Raw genomic sequence first — 25491 nt, 5'->3', positions numbered from 1 at the left:
GGAGGGGGCCCGTGTGCAGTCTCCGACATGGGCCCCCTCCTCTCCGCCCGGCAGCGCACTGAGCTGTGCGCTGCCAGCACCAGAGTTATAGACTCTGGGCACTAGAGTGTGCCCGGAGTCTATAATGTATGCACAGATCACAAGGAAAATGGCCGCGGCAGCCATTATCCCTGTACTGCGCATGCGCAAATATGGGAAAATGGCCGCCGCGGCCATTTTCCAGTCATTTCACAGCGCCGGACCCCCGCGCCGACGTGGGACTCTGGAGAGGTAAGTAATATTATGGGTGCAGGGTGTGCGGTGCGGGGCCCCCCGTGTTCCCCGCACACCTTGCACCCATTATAGATACGTCCCTGTATATCTGCTGTGCCTAAGAAACCTGTCCAAAGCTGAGCAAATCCTGTTCCACCCTCCCTTACCTTCCCTCAAATCTCACTCCCTGACAATAACCTCACAATACTGTATCATCAGTCTCAAACCCACTGTTTTTTTCCTCACATCCAGTTCCTCTCCCAGTCTTGTCTCACCACATGAGAAATATTGCCACAAACCTCTCATCTTATAATGTCTCAGATGTTTCTTCTCACTCCAGAGGTTCGTCACTCCCTCCTGTGCTGGCTGAGAGATAATGATTTAAACAAAGGGTGCCCGTTCTGGGGAAGATAAACAAATCAAGAAAGTCCTCTGCCAACAAACCTTCTGGAACTGTGAGCAGTATACAGAGCACTGATCAAGACACAGGACCTGCTCCAGGGCAGGCCGGTCCAGATCCAGTCCAACAATGCGACTACAATGGCCTACCTCAATCATCAGGGAGGCACAAGAAGTTATGCAGATATGGAAGAAGTGACAAAGGTTCTGATTTGGGCAGAATGTCATCTTCCTGCAATCTCTGCAATATTCATTCCAGGAATGCTAAATTGGGAAGCGGACTTCCTAAGTCGCCAGGACACACATGCCGGAGAGTGATCTCTCCATCCAGGAGTGTTTCAGCTCCTGGTAAACAAATGTGGTCTGCCAGAGAGAGATCTTGTGGCGTCAGGCCGCAACTACAAGGTCCTCAGGTATGGGGCCAGGTCCAGAAGCCCATCAGCAGCCTTCATGGACGCACTGGCAGCTAGATGGGACTTCAAGTTGGCGTATATCTCTTTCCTCCACTTTCTCTGCTCCCAAGAGTGCTCAGGAAATTCAAGCAAAAAGGCAGAGCAGTAATACTGGTGGCTCCAGCTTGGCCCAGACATCACTGGTTCACTGACATACAGAATCTGTCGGTAGACAGTACATATTTTTTTCTCTGTGGCAGAATCTACTATCGCAGGATCTCTGCCGACATCCGGACTTGCCCCGTCTGACATTGATGGCGTGGCTCTTGAATCTTTGATCTTAAAAGCGAAGAAAGTTTCCAGTTATGTAATTCAAACAATGCTTAGAGCAAGGAAGCCTGCTTCTGCCTGCATCTTTTATAGACTTTGGCATTCTTTTGGTCAGTTGTGTTCTCATAAGGAATATGATCCTAGGGTGTTCAGGATTTCCAGGATACTGGCTTTTCTGCAGGCTAGACAATGGTCTCCGCCTGGCCACTTTGAGAATGCATGTTTCTGCACTGTCAGTCTGGTTCCAGAAGAAGATTGCTTCATTACCAGATGTTAGAATTTTTTTTCCAAGGAGTTCTGCGAGTTCAGCCTCCTTTTTTGTTCCACCGGTAGCACCGTAGGATTTTTTTGTTCTTAAGGGGTTACAAGCTCCTTCATTTGAACCTTTAGACTCGGTAGATTTGAAGTGGTTGACAGCAAATACACTTTTTCTTCTTGCTATCTCTTCTGCTCGCTTGAGTCTCGGATTTGGCAGCAGCCTCTTGTCGCTTCCCGTTTTTGATTTTTCACCAGGATAAAGCTGTTCTTCGTACAAGGGAGGGTTGCCTTCCTAAGGTAGTGTCCCGTTTTCATGTAAATGAAGAACGTTGTTTCAGCTTTTCAGGCTCCAGACCTTTATGTAGGTGAAGATGTAGTTCGTGCTCTCCATATTTATGTGGAGCGTACAGACTGTTAGAAAATCAGATTCTCTTTTTTAATTATATGGTTTTCACAAACGAGGAGGCCAGCTAATGAGCAGACTCTGGCGAGATGGCTATGCATGACTATTTCTCATGTGTACACAGAGGCTGATCTTACTGTCCCAAGCACGGTGACAGCACATTCTACTCGGTCTGTAAGGCCATCATGGGCATTTAGTCCTAGTGCCGCTGCTGAACAATTGTGCAAGGCTGCCACGTGGTCTTCTGTCCACACATTTCTTAGGTTTTATGCCTTTGATACTTTTGCATCCCAGGATGCTTCCTTTGGGCGACAAGTTCTCCTTTCTGCTGAGGAGCGTCCCCCACCCTAGGAGAACTGCTTTAGGACATTCCCCATTGTATCCCTGTGGAACCCTATGAACCCCGAAGAAGAAATATAGAGTTATGGTAGACTTACCTAGATAACTCTTTTTCTTCGAGGTCTATAGGGTCCACAGGGCACCTACCCTGACTCACCTTTATTGGGTGCTTTTCTTTCGTTCAGAGTCCCTCATCTTCTGTAAGAGTGTTCCTGGTTTACGATTGTTCTTCCTTCTCCTATTTTCTTCTCCTGCCTTTAGGCTTGTTAACTAAACTGAAGTCCTATGAATAGGGGCAGGGTATAAATGGAGGAGGACCCGTGGCATTCTGGGAGCCAAAGCTTTAACTGTTTGGTGCCTGGTCTTCCAACCATAATATCCCCATGGTAGCCCTGTGGACCCTACGGACCTCGAAGAAAAGGAGTTATCTAGGAAAGTCTACCATAACTATAATTGCCCCACAACTGTCCTAACCTCCACTGCAAGCCAAATGATTTGATTTTTATTTGTTGGGCGCCCTTCCTGTGAGAATACGAGGAATACTGTAAACTCTCATGTACAGGACCCTCCCTACCCATTTTTCTCATGGCTGCATTTACTTTGTTTGCATTGTATGTCTTGTTTTTCTGCTGCCCAGCACTGTAGAGTACTGAGGTACCTTACATAATACTACTACTACAATGGGTTATTACCTTTAAAAATGTGATATGTACTATTGAATTTTATAAAATAAATCCTTCTACAAATGAAGTATTTAAGGGCTTGTTTTATTATGTAATAATTAGTACTTTGTCCACTAAAGAAATTTCGAGTCCTCTTGTCTTTTAATGGTGCCTTAATTGAAAAATTATACATGGTCACTAATTTTATTACATGGAAAATTAGTGGTTTTGTATGCATAATTGCTACAGTTTTTTAATTCCATTTTAAGTTGCAAAACATCTAAAAATGCACATGAACACATCAATTTATTAGCAAAAGTTGGCCATGCACTGTGCAATAGGCACCATGCGTCGCGATGGGGGATCAGACGTCTGACATATCGAGTGATCCCCACACACTGTGCGATCGCTGACTGCCTGATATGCCGGCTCCCCCACCCGCATAGTGCTGCATGGGATTGCACATCGTATCCCCAGATCGACTGAACCTGTAGTAAGATCTGGGGGTGCGATGTATGACCCCATGGGTGCGCGCTCTGTCCGTTATCATGCCCATACATGGTACAATAGAGCAGCCAAATCGTACCAATCTGTCGGATCGGCTGCTTTATCGCACCATGTATGGGCACCTAAAGACTGATTGGCCTAAAATTTTCTCTGTGCATAACCAAAATAGTGATCCTTATTTGATTACAGTTCAGTCTTGGTCACAATGTTTCAGATTACTTCATTGTGTTTTAGGACAAGAACCATTGTACCCCTCATCCAGTCTATTAGCTCATTCCACCTTACAACAGTATACAAATACAGCTTGGTTACCAAAGTTTGTGGCTGAATGTCTCTTACTTGGTCATTCAGGGATTGAGCAGTGTGTGAGTGCATATAAACCTAGATCCCTGCCTTATCAGTTATGTCATGAGCACCAATTCAAGCCAGGATTATGATAAATGTATAAGAGTAAAACCAATGACCTACACAACCTTTTTATTCAAAGCTGCACATTTTTTTTATATATGTTCTCCTTAGGAACTGAAAAAGCGATCACTCTAGTACAAATTATTTCTTTCCCTCAGGCAATGAAAAGGTCTTAATAATTTATCCTGTATAATTCCAAAACCCACAGCTAGAAATAGCAGCTAAACGCTCACACAATCCCATCATTTGGTTTGTTTACTCAGCTAAGGACAGGGCTGACCATTTTAGCATGGACCTCGAGCTAGTAAAACTGCAACACTTTGCATTATCTGTTTCTGTTAAGCCATAGATATATTGTGTCTGAGTATTTAAAAACCAAAATTAACCCAGTTTAAACAAATCTGGGAAATTCACACACAAAACAAAATTTTAGTTAAAAACTCTAAACATAAGTATGTATCTATTTGACTGTTTGTTCATGACTCCATTCACATAGATTCACGCATGTTCAGAAAGAAAAGCACAGCTAAATATAAACACAGTTCGAAAAAATGTTTTGACTTAAAGAGCAAGTGAGGCCACTATTTGGGTTACTATATCTCACAGGCTGTACATTATTGAGCTGAGTAACCAATAGTAATTTTCATGTCACTAAATAAGTCCACAATTCTCTCTGTCACTTCTATGCCACTGGAGGGAGATGCTTTTTTAACACAGCAGGCACTAGTGACTGGTGAACTGGACCAAGTGACCATAATGCTGTACTGGGAAAATTACAAAAATACACACAAACAGTGACATTTATAAAGGTTAAAACAGTTATGATTGCATTCTCTATTTCCTGACCTTCATGAAATCCTTTTAGGACTTTGATGTAAATATATGGTTTCAGCCTTCACCTATCTTTAATGGAATGAGGAGGTATTATTGTACTTTTCTACAGAGTTGAGGTGGAGGGTCAGCCCAATATGACTCTTAATTGAAAACTTAACTTTTGTTGGTTTTTTAAAGAGGTCCACCCAAACATTATTTTATGATTTATATCCCACCTCCCAACATTTATTAGAATGAAGGGGGAAAATATATAAAAGTAGAAAACTAGCATCCATGCCATTCCTTTATAGGCTAACACTTCTTCTGCCAATGTGACAAAAGCATAGAAAAAGCATACATTCCCCTCTGCACTCTATGCTTGCCTAGTATGCCAGTCGTTAAATTTGTATAGCAATAAAATGTTGTTTGAAGCATATTTGTTTCAATGTGAACTTCATGTGAAGTGCCACCTAGCCTACCTAGTTTACCTTTTCTATCTACATATATGGGCAGCACAGACAGTGTAATGGTTAGCGTTACTGCCTCACAGCACTGAGGTCGTGGGTTCAATTCCCACCTCGTCTCTTAACTGTGTGGAGTTTGTATATTCTCCCTGTGCTTGCGTGGGTTTCCTCCAGGTGCTCCAGTTTCCTCCCACACTCCAAAAATATACTGGTAGGTTAATTTGGCTTCAAACATAAAAAATTAACACTAGTGTGTATGTGCATGTGGTAGGGAATATATATATTGTAAGCTCCACTGGGGCAGGGACTGATGTGAATGGCCAACTATTCTCTGTAAAGCGCTGCAGAATATGTGTGCGCTATATAAATAACTGGTAATAAATAATAATAATATGTTAGGAAATCAGGTGACTGCATCGCTCTTTTTGCAGCATTCAGGCTGTCTAGTTATTCATGATCAGAGGCAGTATTGTTGTTAGATGCATATCATGGACACTTGCAGTCACATGCTTTTTTCTTATACACAAGTGTCAAAATTCATGGATAGATGTCTAGTAACGTGTAGGACACCCTCTGGCCCTGTGAAGTACAACAACTCTGCGTGGCATCGATTCCACAAGTGGATAGAAGACGTCTTGGGTGTGATTGGACCTCTCTACCACATCCCATAAATGCTCAATTGGGTACATGTCTGGCGAATGTGGTGGCCACACCTTTCGTCCGACCTCTCCCGAATATGCTCCTTGAACCAGTACTGGACAACCTGATGACATGGTGCATTATCCTTCTGGAATAGTACATCGTTTTGGGGGTACATGAAGTCCATGAAGCGCTGCAAATGGTCATCAAGCAATGCAGTGTAGCGGTTACTGGTCAATGACGAGTTCTGGCAGACCTGCATGGTGCTTTGTTGACAACTGGGGTCCATGGCCTCATGGGGTCTGCACCACCCCGGAATCCTACCATCAGCCTGCAACAACTGAAACCCTGACTTATCGGACCACACCACATGTTGCCAGTCCTCCCAGGGTCCAATTAGCAATGTCACAAGCCCTGCTGAGGTGCTGTGTCGTAGTGTTAACAGGGGCGCTCTGGAGGGTCTTCTGTTCCCATATCCCATGGAAGCTAAAGAACGCTGCACTGATCTGCTGTATATGCGTTTGGTACCTCCTGCATTGAATGTAGATGTGATTTGAGCCAGTGTCGCTTGTCTGTTTTCCATGGACAATTCTGGCCAGACACCGCTGGTCACGATCATTAAGCACCTGTGGTCGGCCACTGCCTTGCCCACAATGGGTGGTTATGCCTTCCATGAGGTATTTCCAGTACACACGTGACACCGTAGATAGAGGAATGTTGAGTGTCCACACAACTTCAGAAATAGAATGTCAAATTCGTTGGGCACCCGCTCTGATGCTCCATTCGAACTCCGATAATTCATGTTGCCCAGCCATGAGCAGCTTAACTGGTGTTAAAACTGACTCACAAAATGTTTAGCCCTAAAGGCGTCTTATTTACAATGCAGAGAAAATAAGACGTACAAGCAGATATGCAGCATGTATTTTTTTTAGGCAACTGCATTTGTATCTGAAATGCTACATTACAATGTCAGCGGCTGTTTTCTACACAACGTTCTGTGATTTTACAGCTTTCTTCTTTGGGTTCCATAGGGTCCACAGAAATTACCTTGGGTATGTAGCTGGAGTGATCCAGGCACCAGTCAACAAGCTATAGCTCCCAGGATGCCCTGGGCCCTCCTCCATATATACCCCGCCCCTGGCTACAGGCAGTCAGTTTTTTGCTGTTTGGTGCAGGAGTAGTCCCCAAACAAGTTTTTGTTTTTTTTGTTTTTTTTCTCTGAGTGGCGGCACGTGGCTGACCGATGGAAGCCCTGAAGCAGCTTAGCGTCCGGATAGATGCTCATGTCGCCGCTCCGTCTTCCCCCACCGGGCCAGAACTCTAGCATCAGGCTAGTACTTTCGGCGGGCCTAACCAGCCTAGGTCTGCAACCGGAAACATCGGGGATGACAGGTAAGGGGTTCTCTGCTGCCGCTGACGTGGGGGACCCTGTGTGGCAGTCCGTGCCTCCAGCGGTAGGAGACCCGCCAGAGGACGCAGTTGTGCAGAGCCATGTGTAAACTGTCTCCGTCACTAGACCACCTGGACATGAGGGATCCTGACAGCCAGGGACTTGATGGTGGCGACCATCTCAGTGTGCCGGGTGGATCCATACAGCATGAGGGGATGTACGCTATCCCCTGGCGGCCCCTCCCCGACCTGGATACTGGTTCAGTCGTAAGACTTCCCGTGTCCTGGTTGCTTCTCCCAGCCTCCCTCTATATGAGTCGGCCAGAGACCACTCTCATGTGCTCTCAGTGGCTAGTTTCTCAGGAGGCTGGCTCGGTCTCCCTGTATACCTCTCTCTACGGTGTTCAGGTTATACAGAGCTCAATATACTACCTGGGCCTTATGGTAGTTGCTAAAAGAGCTTGGTGCATATAGGTGGACTATATATCAAACTGTATCTATGTGCATTGTATGTGACTTTTTTTTTAAAATCTGCTGTGTTATGCTGCCTTTTTATGAATAACTGTCAATCATAATCTATCACTGCTGTTTCTCCTCATTTACCCTCTGCTGCAGGTTTGGGCTAATTTGGGTGTGAAATATTGTCACATTTGTTCTCAGACTTTGCATACCAATAGAGATCTTGTTATGTCCAAAGAAGCTGAAAGACAGGTGGCTGCTGCTCCTATGCTGGGGTCAGTCAAACCTACCAGCTTCTGGGCAGGAACTTCCTTGGGCTTTCCTTTTCCCAGATCATGCACCTATATACCTCTCTGTTGTGGTGGTCAGGTTATACAGAGCTCAATATCCTACTAAGCTGTTGGTGCTTTTTGTAGTTGATGTAAGAGCTTATGGCAAATTAAGTTTTGCTTTATTATATACTGCCTTTATTTTTCTGGGAAAACTGTCAGTTATATCCGTATTTCACCATTACTGGATATCTGTGAAGGTATGTTGCCTTTGTATGACCTATGCTGGGCATACACTATGCAATTACCTGTCCAATCTGGCTGGTTGGAATGAAAATCTGGTAATGTATGGGCGCAAATGACAATTGAACATTTGTTCACAAACACTGGAAAACAGACAAAAATGGACATTCATCCAAATTGGTTAAATAAAACAAATGTAACCAATTTGAACAATAGTTTTTGTCCGTTTTCCAGTGTTTAAAACCATATAATCGATTGTCATTTGCTCCCATACATTACCAGGTTTTCATTCCAACCAGCCAGATTGGACAGATATCTGACAGATAATTGTATAGTGTATGCCCAGCATAAGAGAAGTGCTCCAATTGAACCCTCAGCTACAGGTTACATTGTAATTCACATGTACTTGTGAAAACTGGGCTGGTCATCCCCCTCTTTTCTAATTAATTAGGGAAGCTCAGCTGTGGTGGCTCTGAGTATGCCTTGTATTAGGAAAGGTATTAAGCTGGCCACACACTAGACCAGGGGTCTTCAAACTTGGCCCTCCAGATGCTGTGGAACTACACATCCCAGCATGCACTGCACATAGTTTTAGCATGCTGTTATATCAAAAAGGTGGCAGTGCATGCTGGGATGTGTAGTTCCACAGCAGCTGGAGGGCCAAGTTTGAAGACCCCTGCACTAGACCAACTTGCATCCAACTATCCAACTTGTTGGTTGGTTGGAATCAAAATCTGGTAACGTATGGGAGTAAATGATAAGCAATTTGCTCCTAAATGCCAGAAAACAGATGAAAATGGTCATTCAGACAAGTTTGAACAAATTGTTTAGATCAAACATTTAACAAACAACAGTTTTTGTCCATTTTCCGGCATTTGGGAGCAAATTGCTGATTGTCATTTGCTTTCATTCCTTACCAGATTTTCATTCCAACCAATCAACAAGTTGGATGAAAGTTGGTCTAGTGTGTGGCCAGCTTTACACTGAAATCCTACCAACTTTGGTGGCTGGTGATTTAGTGCCTATTTGCCTATTGTGCAGAGATGTTTTTTTTTTATATATATTTTCTATTTTTATTAGTATTTAACAAAAATAAAGAAATACAAACATTTCTCATAAAAAAAAAACATAACATTGAATCTGTTAATCTATCTTTAAAAAAATTCACATCAAACAAAATATAAATACACAACTAATACTACAGGGAGATAGGGGAAGAGAAAGAAAAAAAAAAGGAAAAAAAAAAACGGGATCCTTACAAATATGAAAGGGATAGTAAACCATAGTTGAAAGTTATAAAATAGGTATTTTGTTATGCAAGTGTCATATAGGTCTTATAATCAATGGAAGACTTATATTCTAACCAGGGTTGCCAGGTATTAGTAAAGTCTGAAAGTTTGTCTGACATGGAGCTTATAATATCCTCCATAGACAATAATTGATCCTATGGAACCAATCTTTACGAGAAGGGGATTTATCAGAGTTCCACCTAATAGGAATGACGGAACGCGCTGCATTGCTTAAGTGTCTAAGTAGGGATTTTTTTAATCCGGAAACCGATTGGGTGAGTGGTTTAACAGCCAAAAAGCAGGGTCTGAAGGCACAGGGTGGCCTGTGATGCTTTGGGAGATAGTGACCACTTCAGACCAGAAAGTCGTTAGTCGAGGACAATCCCATCAGATATGTTTCAAAGAACCAGGAGCTGAGGAGCATCTCCAGCAGGTGTTAGGAAGGGATGGAACATAGCATGCAGAAGAGAGGTGTGTCTATACCATCTTATAAGAATCTTATACTGTGTTTCTCGTATGGTCGCACAGATAGAGCTAGAATGTGTTTTAATGAAGATATTATGCCAATCTTGATCGGAGAGGGTAAGGCCTAAATCCTTTTCCCATATATTAGTCCAGGGAGGAAGGGAAGGTGCTTGTTCTGACAATAATCGATAAAGGACAGAAATCATATGAGAGAGCTGGAGAGGGGAGACACATAGTTTCTCAAACGGTGTGAGTTCCCTTTTTGCTAGAACTATGTTATTGTCTGAATTTAAGAAATGGCGAACCTGGAGGAACTTCCAAAAATCCAATTGAGGAATTTCCCAATTTTCACGAATCTCCGAGAATTGTTTAATACCTGAAACAGATACCAGTTGGCCCACTCTAAAGAGGCCTGTAGAGGTCCAAGCTGAAAAATGTGAGGGTTTAAGGCATGGTGGGAATTTGGGATTGGCTAGAAATGAGGTAAGAGGACCAAAGTCAGAGGTGATGGAAGAAAGTTTTCTCATAGACTTCTAAATAGCAAGCGTTGAGGAAATTGTTGGGTGAAGAGGATAAAATTTGGGAAGAGAAGGTAACCATGGCACAATTTCAGAATGTTGTTCCATAAAGCAGCCTTCTAGAGCAACCCATTGCTTAATGTCTCTGTTCTTAGTCCACTCAAGTACTCTGTTCAGGTGGATGGCATGATAATAAGACTTAATGTCTGGAAGTTGAAGGCCACCTGATTATTTTGACCGCGATAATAAGTCTCGTCTAATTCTGGGGCGTTTTCGAGACCAAATAAACTGACGGATTAGAGAATTGATAGAACGTAAAGCAATTTGGGGAGTGTGTTCATCTTGACCACATTAATCTTCCCCAGCCAAGAAAGCTGCTTTAGATGCCAGTGGTTATAATCTAAACGAATTGACAATGAGAGGGAAGAAGTTGGCATGGAATAGTTGTGACATATCTTTAGTGAGTTTAACCCCTAGGTAAGTGATATGGGTGGGGTGCCATGAGAACGGGAAGGCAGATTGTAGGCCAGCCACTATTCAGGAGGGGGAGGAGATGTTAAGGGCTCTAGATTTGGTGAATTAATTTTAAAATTAGATAAATCTCCAAATTTAGCAAATTCATCCATTAGGTGGGGTAGTGATATAGTTGGATGATATATGGTAGCTAGCAGGTCATCTGCAAATATAGCAAGTTTATGTTCCGTCCCACCTGCAGATATACCTGAAATGTTAGGATTGGCCCGTATGGATCGCGCTAAGGCTTCCATACATAGTATAAAGATTAACGGAGATAATGTGCAACCCTGTCTAGTGCCATTCATAATGGGAAAGACCTCTGACAAGGTGCCGTTAACTCTGACTCGTGCATGAGGAGTCTTATATAGGGCTAAAATCCTATGTAAAGCAAGAGGACCCAGTCCCACGTGGCCAAGCACAGACCTCATAAACTTCCAACTGATCCTGTCGAATGCTTTTTCAGCGTCAGTTGATAGGAAAATTACAGGAGTATTCTTCTGGGATGCTAGATGCATAAGATTGAGTACTTTTGTAGTATTATCACGAGCTTCCCGGCCTCTAACGAAACCAATCTGATCACTATGGACCAATTGAGGGAGTAGGGGATGAATCCTGTTAGCTATGAGTTTGGCGTATAGTTTCATGTCAACATTAAGGAGCGAGATGGGTCTGTAACTTGGGCACAGGGAGGGGTCCTTGCCTGGTTTAGGGATAACTGAAATATGAGCTTCTAGGGATTGATTAGAAAACTGGGATTCTGCAGAGATCGATTTAAAAGCACGAAGTAACATAGGAGCCAATGTTTCTTTAAATGTTTTGTAATAAGCTATGGTCAAACCATCGGGACCAGGAGACCAGGACTTTTGCCCGAGGGGGAGGAAGAGATATAGCCAATTCAACCTCCTTTAACGTAAAGGGGAGTTCCAGGGAGTCTCTATCAGATGTAGAGATGGAGGGAAAAGAACCAGAAGAAAGATATTCTAAGGCCATTTTTGAAGAGGGGAAGGGTGATGATTCCGTAGAGGGGTCTGTCAAATTGTAAAGAGAAGAATAGTATTGTTGAAAGCAAGAAGCTATTTTAGATGTCAGTGAATGAGATGAGCCAGAGCTATCTTTGATGGTATGTATAAACCCAGCTGCTCACAGAGTTCTCAAGGCCCGCGCTAGGAGCTTCCCTGGTTTGTTCCCCCACTAGTAGAACCTACTTTTGCATTTCCGTAATGATGATTTGATGTTGTCAGAGAGTAATTTATTAAGAGCCGCACGTGCTGTAGACAACTCGAAGTAGGTGTTCCCAGATAGGGAGGACTTGTGTAAGGTCTCAAGTTGGCTGATACGCTGGAGCAGGGTAGAGGTCTGCGCAGATTTATGCTTTTTAATGTGGGAACCCAATTGAATGAATTTGCCTCTGAGTACACATTTATGTGCCTCCCAGAGAGTAATCTGGGAGACTTCCGGAGTATCGTTATGAACAAGATAGTCAGCTAGAGTCGCAGCAATCTCAGCCCTGCAGTGTGCATCTTGTAATATAGACTCATTGAGTCGCCAAGTCCACTGTCTCGGTGAGAAATGGGGTAAAGCCAGCTTCAGCGAGACAGGAGCATGGTCCGACCATGTAATAGAGGCATCAGCGAGCAGATGATGATGTCTATGGCTCAAAAACAGATCATCAAGGCGGGAATATGCTTTATGAGGGTGGGAGTAAAAAGAATAGTCATGGGTTGAGGGGTGTAAGACTCTCCATGAGTCGGCCAACTGGTAGTCAAGAAATGCTTTCCTAACATGGCGGTATTTAGCGTTTGAGAAACTAGGGGAGCTATTAGAAGTATCTAGAGTAGGATCCATAGTTCAATTGAGGTCACCTCCAATTATTGTTATACCCTTCATGAGGGGGTCTATCTGATCCAGAACGGATTTGAGGAAAGTATGTTGGGCTTGATTGGGAGCGTATATGTTAATGAATGAGAAGGTTTGATTAAAAAGTTGACAATTTATCAAGAGGACTCTACCTGGGATTAGTCTATGGACAGTTATATCGGTAATGGGAAGCCTCTGAGAAAAAAGGATGGCAACTCCCTTTGACTTTCCCTCAGGGTTATTGTTAAAAAAAGGAGGTAGGGAAATGGCGATCTCACAGGGAGGGAATATTGGTGGCTGATCTAAAGTGGGTTTCCTGGATCATTGCTACGTCTACTCTATTGGTCCATAAAAAATGTAGAAGCTTAGACCTTTTTTCCGGGATGTTTAGGCCCCGGGCATTGATAGAGGAGATATGTAGTTTAGTGTCTGTAGACATTAGGTAAACCTAGATATAAAGAGCAATAAAGATCCCAATGAGAAAGGAAAAAAAAAAAATTTAGAGTGTTAAAAAGAAAAAAAAAAGAACACACAAAAATAGTAAACAATACAATACTATCAGTAACAGTGAGAATCCCGCGATTGAGATAATGGAATAAAGCATCTTATCCAAGATCTCAGTAGGTGAAAACATGGAGTGCGGGGTAAGGGGGCACATGGGGGTCTATGCCTAACATGGCCCTGTTAACTATTAACAATAATAAGAAAACATTGACATCACATCTATATCAGAGAAAGAGAAAGGATAATGGGATCGTAATTGGAACAAATGTAGCGATCCCAACATAAGCCAACAATGAATATAATAGCTTAAACCGTATCAAGACATATAGAAACATCATTATTAAATTGTAATCCCTAATAGAAACAAAGTTTCTCAGGTAATGAAGGATTGAAATCCTTTCAAGTTGAACGTTCACTTCACTCAGTCCGGGCAAAAACCTAGAATAAAGAGAAGCAAACTGGAACAATAAGACCAGGCGGATATCCATTTTTCAAGTGCCTTCCACTTCATGATGAACAGAGGTGGTCTTCGGTCTGTGTCGTGAATGTTGAACTGTCTGCCACAAAGTGTTTTTCTGGACGAGGTGGCTGGTCTAAATGGATCAAAGGGTCTTTCCACTCACGTGTCTCGATTGTAGGGAAGCTCAGGGTAGCACAGAATGAGAGGGGAGTGAAGGGATAAAATTTTGCTGGAGAACGTCACCTGAAGGTGACATGGGAAACCCCAGCGGTATTTGAGCTGGCGTTGGTGGAGTTCTGTCAAAGGTCGTAGCGCTCTCCGTAATTGTAGGGTGTGCCAAGATAAGTCTTGGAAGATGTCACCGTTAAAGTCCACTCCGTCCAATTGTCTGACTTTGTGCAGGATATCTTCCTTTTGGGTAAAATAGTGAAGTCGGCAGATGACATCTCTTGGTCTGTCCGAGGAAGAGCCTCGAGGGCATAAAGCTCGATGGGCCCTGTCAAAAACTTTTTTATCGTTCGGGTCTTTGCCGAGGATTTCGTTAAAGATCTTCGTCAGGGCATCTATCAGGTTGGAGGATTGGACATCTTCCGATAAGCCCCTAATACGGATGTTATTCCGTCTACCCCTGTTGTCCAGTTCGTCTATTCTAGACTGTAAAGCTTGGAGTTAAGTTGATTGGGAAGATATAACATCCTTAAATTTGGAGAGCGTACTATCTGTCGATTCTTGACACTCTTCTAAGAAAGTAAGACGGTCTGAAAGTAGAGATAAATCGTGTTTGACCGATGCCATTTCTTGCCTTATGGTAATTTGGAGGTCTTGTTTAGTTGGTAAGGTTTTAATGTAAGCCAGTATTTCTTTGATCTCATTGCCGACTTTAGATGAGGATAGAAGAGAAGGGTCTTCAATTGAGGAGGGACTTGAAGGGTTAGACTGGGCCGAAGAAGATTCTAAATTATCTTGAGTGGAGCCGGACTTGGAAGGTGTTGGCAGGAGGAAAGGTCGCAGGTCTGACTGAGGTGTTTCGTTTCTAGGACGAGATTCTTCTCTCTTGTTTGTAGTTTTCTTGTTTTTGCCCATTTTGAGAGAATGTGAGATATATGGAGGCAATAAATGAGTTGGGCAAAGAGAGTAAATTAGCGTAGGTGTGTCATGTAAGTGAGCCACATGCGAGCACAGACCCCCCCCCCAGAAGCCTATAGCTAGGCAGCCATCAAAGAAGGAACCGTCCCATCTAAAATGGAAGGGTGTCAGTCATCTTGCGGCTTTTAAGTAGGCACTATGGTGATATGAATTAAAGTGAAAAACACTATGTATGTATCAAAATTAATTCCAGTAGTGAATGGAAGTTACATGCTCTAGCCACCAGGTGGAGAATTCTTGCCAGTAATAGGGAGATATATGAATCATGCACTTAGAGATGAATATGGTGGTTATTAACTTCAAATATTAGCTTCAAAGGGAGCTCAATAGGTTGAACCTCTTGGTGTGTACGAGAGAGAGCAGGCTGTTAGATTCACTACCCCCTGGGGCTTCAGTGCTGGAGTTTGTGCTGTAGCACAGCGTCTGTGAGGCCCAAGATGGAGGCAGGAGGAAGGAACTGGGTATGTGCCAGGTAGTTGCCCTTTACGTATGCTGGGGTGGCAGGTCTGGCAAGCGGGAATATCAGTCCAGCTATTTTGAGAGGCAGAGAGGGAAGATGGGCTGCGGGAGACCGCGCGCATCGCTTCCGCAGCCGCGAATTGAGCAGTCCTCCCGCTGACAGGCTGGAGACGGAGGACGGCCACGTCGCTCATCCAAGCCGTGGCCGTGACAGGACTTACCAGCAGGAGAGGGGTGAGGTGAGTGGGATCCAGCAGCGGGCGGGAACAGGCGCTGCGAGCAGGGCTCCCAAAGTCAAGCCGGGCCGGCAGGAGAGAGCCCGTTGCGCGTTTCCTCTCCGGGGCGCGGCGGTACTGGAGGCAGGGGATCCTAGGAGGTGAGCAGGCTGCAATCCTCAGAGACAGAGGATATGTCTCCCGATTCTGCGGCAGCGTCCCCCGCTAGCAGCTGACAAGGGGCAGTGGCCACCAATAGGGTCCAGATGGGTCAGGATCTCTCCACAATGAGATGTCTGCCAGGAGAAAAGACACACGTCCGTTCTTGATGGCTGCCAGGCCACGCCCCCCATGCAGAGATGCTATATGCAGGTAGATCCTACCAGACTGATGTGTCTAGGAAGTTGAGGTTAATGGCCTTATTTTGCAAATATATTTACTGTGTGTATATATATTATATATATATATGTAGACCCTGCCAAACTGAGGTGTTTAGGCAAGGATTTTTGGGTGACTTATGCCACTATTGAAAATGGTTTACTTTTTGTTCCCAAACCCCCAGACTGCGGCATAAGAGGTTAGAGAGTGCTTCACGTTCACTTTTTTTTCTGTGAAGATGGTCACTTTGGTATTTTTGGCCCTACATGTATTGTTGGTTACTTGCAAATATTTTCTGGAGGCTTGGTCAGTCTCCCTGTATATCTCTCCTTGGATGGCCAGATTATACAGAGCTCGATTTTCCTACTTAGCATAGGGTGCTGTTTGTAGTTGACTAAGAGCTTATGTGTGTGTGTGTATGTATGTATGTATGTATGTATGTATGTATGTATGTATGTGTATATATATATATATATATATATAATATGTGTGTGTGTGTGCATATGTATGTTCTTGATAAAAGTCTCTTTGACTGAAACGTCGAACGAGAGTGACGCAGTTGTCAGCGTGATTCTTATCTTACAAGACCTGTGAGTGACGCCATTCATCTTTACTATATATATATATATATATATATATATATATATATATATATATATATATTTGCATTATATGTGACTTGTGTAATTGTGCTACGTTATATTGCCTTTGTTCCTGAATAAACGGTCAGTTATAACTATCACTGCTGTTTCTCCTCATTAGCCCTCTGCTGCAGGTTTGTGGGTTATTTTGGGTATGAAACACTGTCACATTGTAATATATTACTTTGCATAACATAAGGGATATTGTTATGACGAAATAAAACGAGAGGTGGGAGGCGAAAGCCCTGTGCTGGTTTCATGTATGACCTGTCTGGTGGGTTGTCCCCTCAGGACTTCATGCAGAATGGATTATGTCTTCACTGTTATAGAGAGTCACCACATCCCACCTACCAGCTCCTCAGGGACCCTCTTGGGCTTCTTTTTCCAAAATCATGGCCCTATATACCTCTCCCTGTGTAGCCAGGTTATACAGAGCTCAATGTCCTACTAAGCTGTTGTGCTTTTTGTAGTTTGATTAAGAACCTATTGCAAATATTTTGTTTAAATGCATGAGGTTTTGCTCTATGTTATACTGTACTGTCTTTATTCTGAAAGAACAAAAACTGTCAGTTATAACTGGACTTCACATTTACTAGATATTGGTGAAGGTAAAAGTGGCCCTCCAGCACGCTATACACTCCCTGATGGTGTCAGGGGTAAAGATCCCGGTTCCAGTGAATCTACTAGGAAAGGGATATTATTCTAAACCTAAGGGACTCAACACATTTATCCGAGTACCCAGGTTTTGGATGGAAACCCTTTGGTCGATTGTATTGGCAGGGAACCAGGAGATTTCATGGTGCCCTTGGATTTTCAAGATGCATATCTGGTGGCTTTGACAACCTGCTGGTTAGTAAAAATGCCCCCAGGTCTGAAACTTTGAATGGGATGCAGTCGTTACTGAGTTTGCCTTTTATCAGATATACTGTCCTGACATGACCTTAATTGGCAAATTGCTTTAATTCATGTTATGCTACGAATAGTAAAGATAACAGATGTTGCTCAATGTGGAAACAAATGCGTACATTAAATATGCATTTAATTACATCAAATTCTATGAATCGGCCTATACTTTGAAACACAGCAGAATAATTTCATGATTGCAGCTACCAGTTTTTAGTTTTGTTTTCAATAGGTAAACTGTGTACCGTTTTTTTCTTAATATTGCTGAGCTTGCAAAGTTATAATTTGCATTTTAATGGTTGAAACTTAAAAACTATGGTATATGTGTTTACAAAGCCCTACCACATATACAAACAAGCAGAGATAACATGTCCAGTAATTGTATTGATATAATTTTGCTCAAGCAAATTTCACCTTTTTCTTCCAGGTCCTGGTATTGTTCAGAAGCCACATGAAGGCCCTGGAGAAATGGGGAAACCTGTTGTTCTTCCTAAAGAGGACCAAGAGAAGATGAAGGAAATGTTTAAAGTCAATCAATTCAATTTAATGGCTAGTGAGATGATAGCACTCAACAGATCTTTACCTGATGTCCGGCTAGAAGGGTGAGCGTGTTGCATTATTATGTTAAATCTGTGTATAATTGGAAAGGAAAGTAATTGGAGAAAATGGTCTGCCAAATGCTCATTAGGTATGAATTTGTTACCAAAAGAGACAGTATTTCCTGAAAATTAATTATAGTCCCTTACTTAAAACATATTTAATAGCAAATATGATTCAGGAGTAAAGATATACTTAATAAGCTGCAATCGCCTTTGCATTTTTACATTATTTGCCTTTTTTTTTTTCTTTTTTTTTTTTAAAAGGCAAAAACATGGTTAAAATTTGCTTTGTAGCAACACATTATAGGAATTAATAACACTAAAGATTGTTCAATGTTCTCCTACATCTTATAGGCCAAAAATAGTGGTAGAAATTGTGTAATTTATTAAAAAAAATAAAAAAATAAAAAAAGCCTTACAAAAAGATGACATAACTGGAGCACAGTTGATAATTTTAAGTAGTGTATGGACAGTACAAGACAGGGCCGTGTATACACTGTATTGACTAACAGTGTATACATTCATTCATTAATTTGTTTGTCAAGTCCTATCTTTTGTAAACACAAATTGTTATTTGCACATTTTATGTGTTTTCATTTGTGTACTGTATCAAGAGAAATTATGTAAATATATGTAATTCCTGTAAATTACTTTACTAGTTAAGTGTTAATTAAAATAGCATGTAAACTCTATGGAATAACACCGCTTTTGTTAGGGCTATTATTTTCAGCTTTCTGATAAGGGTGTGTGGCTAAAGTAGTAGTAGGTGTACACCTATTTAATTTCTCAGATTTCAGGCCCTCACATGTCCCTCTATGTGCCATTTTCTCCACTTGCACCTTCTTATGCCATCAGATCCCACACACACATTTATTCACCATCACAGCACTGAAGTCTCCATCTACTGTGGCTTACGGCAAACATTTTATTACAGGGAGTGCAGTAAAGAACAGCAACCTGACCAAGATGGAATCTGATTTCTAGACATTTATGCACTGGATTTTATACAACCCAAAATACATTGTCTACCTTGATTATTTATTGTCCGTACTATATAAATGATTGTATTTATACATCTAGTTTACAAGAAAAATAAACATTTTAAGCATACCAGAACATAGACCAACGCAGGGGGGGGTTTCCGTCTGCTTGGAAACCCCCCTCCCCAGCCCACACCATGACCACAATAGTAATATAATGGAATTATACTAGCGCTGCATGTTCTTCTCAGTATCATAAATGAAATAAATAGCCCCACCTGTGGATCTTTTAACATGTATAAGCCAGTAATAAATAACCTGTGCACCAATTAGGGGATTTGGAACACATGCACTGTTAGGGATGCACTGCTATAGAGCCCAATATTTACATATATGTCCAGGGCAGTGCTAGGTTCTTCTGCTGCTCCTCCAGGCTCTCCCGGACTTGCTCCCATGCCCTGGAATGGTGCCCACATCTAAAATAAATACATTTAGCTCAGACAGGATGGTCCTACTGCTGCATTTAATGGCTTACTGTGATCGCTGGTCCTGTATATGATGGAATTATGACACACAATACACTTTGTATGACGCATATTAAAGCTGGATAAGTGATAATTATACCCTCTTCATGGACTGGCAACACTCACTCTAATTCAAGCATTTGGAAAAACCCCTCTAGAAATCCTGTGTTTGCCACTGCAGAAACCCTTATAATTATGAACTTCGGTTTATTTAAAATAAACTCAAGTTATATAGTATATAATGGTCATGACAAATGGAACGAAAGGGGTTGACTACATTATATAAGTCATTGTGAAAACTCCTCAGAATGCAATTCATAGAAGCACCTGCTCAGGCCGCCATTACCTGATAGCACGCATATATGCAGCAACAGCCAGAAGGGTCCTCTCTGTTAATTGAAGGTTTTTTCCACCAGGAATTGCATCCCAGCCCTAACATAACTCCTCCATAATCCTGTAATCCATTGATTACACGTGCCAGTACAGAAACATGGTGTGATTATGGGTTAACTCAACCATGCAAGACCTGGATGAGAGACTAGAACAGGGGTGGGTAAATTATTTCAGCTGAGCGGGCCACTTGGCCGGTTTTGGTGAACTGTGGAGGGCTGCACATGTTGGGTCGAACCTGATTGTCTGGAGGGTCAAATTCCCCCAGTCAGTCCCATACTTTTAAATGTCTCCTTATGAAAAGAAAATTGTTCCCTCTATACAAGTTACTTACAGCTCATTACCTTTGTTCTGTCCAATATTACCCCATGGGCTGAAGACTTTTTCATATTCCTATTTTTCTTTGCTATAGGCACATATTTCCTTACAGCATGCAACCTGTCACCCCATTACCAGCACCTATACATATCTGTCTATCTATCTTGTATATAACAATATAATTTTCCACAGATATATGCATGTCCCTTTTATAAAAATGATCCAAGATCCTGTTCATCCTCCTGCTTTCACAGCATTAGTTTATTTTACAGCTTTCCGCCTTACAAACTACCCACTCTCTCTTCTCTCCAACTCCCATCTTTGCGTCCTGTTCCCTTCCAGGCTCTCTTAATTTAAATCTTCCACTCTGTCTCTTTTCTTTGGTGCTTCTGCCCGGACTTGGCTCCACTCCCGAGAGCATTCTGTGTTTGGTTCCCAGCAGCAAGGGCTGTTAGGAGCTTTAGTTTTCTTTGTTCACTGTCGGGCCAGCAACAGTAATACAGTACCAGCGCAGCAGCTGCTTCTAACTGGCTGGACCCAAATGCCTTGCAGGCTGCATTTTGCCCACCCTTGAACTATAACACCACCCAGAGGACTCTAGGAGGTGGGCTGCAGGTGGCACTCGTGAGATTCAGATTGTGACTTGGACTAGCCAGTCATCTCTGACAGCAGGTAGCTCAGCAGTGCATTTCTGGACACTGCCTGTTCAGGACTAATGACATTCCAGACAGATGTCCTGAACTCTGGACTGTCCCAGATGGACAGTAACCCCAGCTTTTGTATTGTCACAATTGCTTAGTACAATAGAGAGTACATACATTAATTCTATTCCCAAACTACTGTAAGGCTGTAAAGATGCAACCTGCCTGGTTGCTCTGCCTTTTATGTCATGTGATGGTAATTTATAGTTAGATTTTGCTATATTGGACACTTATAAGGATATTGTAGATTGGCTGTGGAAAACTAATAGTTCCAAGCTGTTTGAGGTCATACTATTCAGGATTTTAGAATATTGCACAACTAAGAGACCTGATTTTCTCTGATCTCCGGTTTAGGGAATGTGACATGTTAGGATAAAGGGAATGGTATAATCCAAGATGGTGTTAAATGTTTATCTAGAATATCGCATAGATCCTGCGCTCAGACCCCTTTGGAATCAACAAACCACTGTAGTGCACGTAAATAATGTCAGAAAGTTTTACTGAATATGAACAATCAATACAACTTGTGTATCACAATTTAAAATAGTGGTACTAGGACAGTATGCATATAGTAATGTATACTGGAGAGCTATACAGAAAAACTGCTGCATATCTATCTATATATATATCAAGATATAGTGAATGACGACAATAAACAAGTACAGGTAATAGCATCAAGTGTCGACTCTTGTGTGGCTGAACATGCTGTTCACAGTCTGTAAACTTGCACTATTTGTGCATGTACTGCAGTGTGGCTGGAAGTCTATATTCACCTCCAAAGGGCCGGTGAATGTTTATGTCCTGAGTGTAGTGCGGTGTCCCGCTGTACACTTAATTGAATGCCTGCGTCATTGTGGTCTGCTGCTAGGAGAGATCGGTGTCCTGGTGCGGAGATTGCCCTGTGTCGATGGACCACCTACAGCGTAATCCTCCGCCTTGGGAGGGGAAGTGTCGGGTATGATTGTTTGCAATCTCTTCCCCTTCTTCACTGTAAGAGACTCACCTGCCTCCTGTCGCGTGGCCCCGGTCTTCCTTCCTCTGCCTCTACAGATGTTCGTGTTCTCTGACATATATCCCAGAAGAAGACACAACAGGGTTGAAATGCATTGTTGATTCCAAAGGGGTCTGAGCACAGGTTCTATGCCATATTCCTGTTTATATGTATACCTAGGGAGTGGCACCCCTTTGACCAGCAGCACACCCTGCACATTATCTCCCGGGGAGCAGTGCACAAGAGTTTGGTTCTGTATTTAACTGTTTATCTGTTCACAGTTCACAATGTAATTTATGTTGGTGTCTTATAATACGTCCAACCTGATTCTTTAACTCGTATCCAGAATTTGTCTAGTGTACCAACTATTCACGTTGGAGAAATCAATACAGGGTATGTTTTGGGATGTTTGGACTTGCTGTTATTGAGCCAGCGCCTAGGAATACGGAGTCCCGATCTGTTGCATAGCAATTGGGGCCTTTTTCGTTATGCACTGTAAACGGACTGCGATCACACTCTCCTGTGCGGGGCAGTCTCCTTAAGTCACAGTGATTTAAATAGTCAATGAGGACTTTTGGTGATAGGGTCAGCTTCATTGGTGTTTCCCTGCTGCAGGTCCTTGTATCTGGCTTGACCTCTGATTGTTTTTAACTAAGGTGTTTGCTTCCTGCACCGACCTCAGATCTTATCCTTTTTCACCTTGCTTAGCGGTTATCCCTAATTGATTAATCATAAATAGTATAATGTGTCATCATCTTGTCTCTTCCATTGACCATTCTCCAGTGGGAGAGTTTGCACCTTACTGCTTACCATTTAGATTGTTACTTTGTATAATTACTATCAAAGTTTTTGACTGTTAAATATTTTTTTTTTTTTAATTTCAATGAACATTTCACACAACATTTGATTGATAACATTCGTGGTTCATGGAAGTCTTACTTTTTATTTCAGTCTCAAATGCTGTAGTAAAGTGACTGAAATTCTCATGTTATAGTGTCACTTGTCAATAATAAGAACATTGTAACGTGACTTTTTGTGATAGTTATATCAATCTCTGCACACCCAATAATCAAATTAATAAACGTGAGTTTGTTTATATAAAAATAAAATTTTTATATAAACAGCCTCAACTACACATTTAGTGGGAATATTAGTAGTAATTAAATACAGCGTTTATCTAAAAATTTTATTTAAACATCCTTGTCTTCGATTCTTATCAGCTTTTCAAGTCTCCTATGGAAACAGGATCAAGAAGTATCCATCACACACAAATTAAAAAGTGCTATACATACAGTACAGGCTGAGTCTCCCATATCCAAAATGCTTGGGTCCAGGGGTATTTTGGATAATGGAATATTCCGAATTTTGGAATAATTGCATACCATAATGCAATAATTTGGGAATAGGACCCAAATATACACACACAATGCATTTGTGTTATATACACCTTATACACACAGCCTGCAGGTCATTTTATACAATATATTCAATAATTTTGTGGTTCAAACAAAGTTTGTGTACAGAAATGAACTTCATTTATGTTTCATATACACACAGCCTGAAGGTAATTTTATACAATATTTTGATAATTTGTGCCTTAGACAGTTTGTGTACATTGAACCATCAAAAATCAAAGGGTTCATTATCTCAGTAATGCCAAAAAAATTCCGTATTTTGGAATATTCCGTATTTCGGAATATTAGGATATGGGAGACTCAACCTGTATACGGAATAAATAGTAGTGTTAATTCTAGGTCCGGGGCAAGGCCTTGGGCTGTAGAAAGGGCACTATAGTGCGCCCAAAAAGTGGACGTGGCCACGAGAAAAGGGTTTTGTCTTTAAGACACGCCCCCTTTTCTTCACTCTTGGGGGCGCGCCCAGCATTTACGCACTGCCTCCAACCTCTCCCCTCTCTATTCACCGGCAGTGAGCGCTGCATCACAATTGTTCCAACCCGTCCCTCAGGTGGGGATGGCACCCGGTATGTTGTTTCAGCGGGGTGCTGACAGGGCAGGGCGCATTCTACCCTTTTGAAATCTGTCAGCACGCTACACCCCGCTAAAACATCCTAGCGGGAATGCTAAAATAGGATTCTAACAGTTCTAAAGAATGTAATAAATATAAATATATATATATATATATCTATATATATCCATAATTTTGATCATAGTACTTATTCATTTACAAAGTAAAAATGCATTATTACAATGTACCTGGTTTTGTTTGAGAATTAGGTTAATATTGTATCACCCTTACTGTGGGACTTTGAAAGCTATACCTTAAATAATAATAGTTAGAAATAAATAAATAACATTCTAGTTTTTTGCCGGTTCTGTCAGAGAAGATCCTTTTTGTTTTTTATTTTTAATCCAATATTATTGCAGACAATGATTTCCAAATTCCAAAAAGCCTTGCATTCATATTCTGATTTATAAATATTACTTGTTAAAGCAGCATTTAGATTTTGACAGAAAACTAGTTTTGGTATCAAAATATTTTTCTCTACTGTTGCAAATAGTAATACACATTTGAAAGCAACAATAGAAAATTCCCAAACTGGGAAGGAATGTCCTGCTGATCATTTACTAAATCATTGTATAGCACCATAATAAAGAATGCATGTTTTGGCTAGGTATACTTTTATTTATTTTTCTTGCGCACACTGGGATCTGTATATCCATGATCTTAGGTTTGCCTTTTCAAGATTTCACAGGAAGCAGAGTAGAAGATTAAAGCTTGGGTACACACTATACCCTATATTCAGGGGCGTATCTATAATGGATGCAGGGTGTGCTGGGCACACTGGCCCCTGAGTCCAGGGGGGCCCACACCGCACACCCTGCACCCATAGTCTTATAGTTACGTCTTCATAGTGCTGCTTTCCAGTGCCGATCTGGCGCTGCAGAACAGCAGAAATCACTTTCCCGGAGCCAAAATGTACAATGCACAGTGGGTCCGCCGGAGAGAGGAAGGGGCCCGCACTGAGTCTGCACACGGGCCACTCCTATCATTAAATGCCCCCGCCTATAGTGGCCAATCTTGTGATCTGCGAAGGTTCACAACGACCATCGTATGGCGTATACCCCTGATTCATAATTTAATTAATTGTATGGTGGTTTCTTCCCATGTGATGTGCTGCATGTTAGATGGGATGATATGCTATACAATGCGGAGCGGCAACAGCATTCATATGACGATAAGTATTCTGTCCTCATACGCTGGATTGTTAGTATGTGCGCAGACATAATATAGCATTCCCACTAGGCTGTTTAGCTAAAACAACATGGTGGGTGCCGTCCTCACCCGCGGGCTGCAGTATCCCTTTGGTTGGGAAAAAATAGTGGTGCAGTGTTTACGCCCAGCATCTAATCAGACTGGAGCTTGGGGGCAGCCCAGCATGTCCGTAAGTGC

At 42.1% G+C, this 25491-nt stretch overlaps 1 protein-coding gene across 1 annotated transcript in view; it reads left to right on the top strand.

The window, feature by feature from the left end:
• The window catches only part of GALNT1 (polypeptide N-acetylgalactosaminyltransferase 1), a 338886-nt gene that overhangs the window by 137833 nt on the left and 175562 nt on the right, over positions 1-25491 (top strand). The window contains exon 3 of the mRNA XM_088445731.1: positions 18005-18179. Coding sequence (XP_088301857.1) covers positions 18005-18179 — 175 coding nt within the window. The remainder of the gene's footprint in view (positions 1-18004; positions 18180-25491) is intronic.

The sequence above is a fragment of the Taudactylus pleione genome, unplaced genomic scaffold, assembly GCF_031769625.1.
Source record: "Taudactylus pleione unplaced genomic scaffold, aTauple2 ptg000386l, whole genome shotgun sequence".
NCBI classification, from domain to species: domain Eukaryota; kingdom Metazoa; phylum Chordata; class Amphibia; order Anura; family Myobatrachidae; genus Taudactylus; species Taudactylus pleione.
Note: the sequence above shows the minus strand (reverse complement) of the source record. Positions and strands in the feature narration are given on the sequence as shown.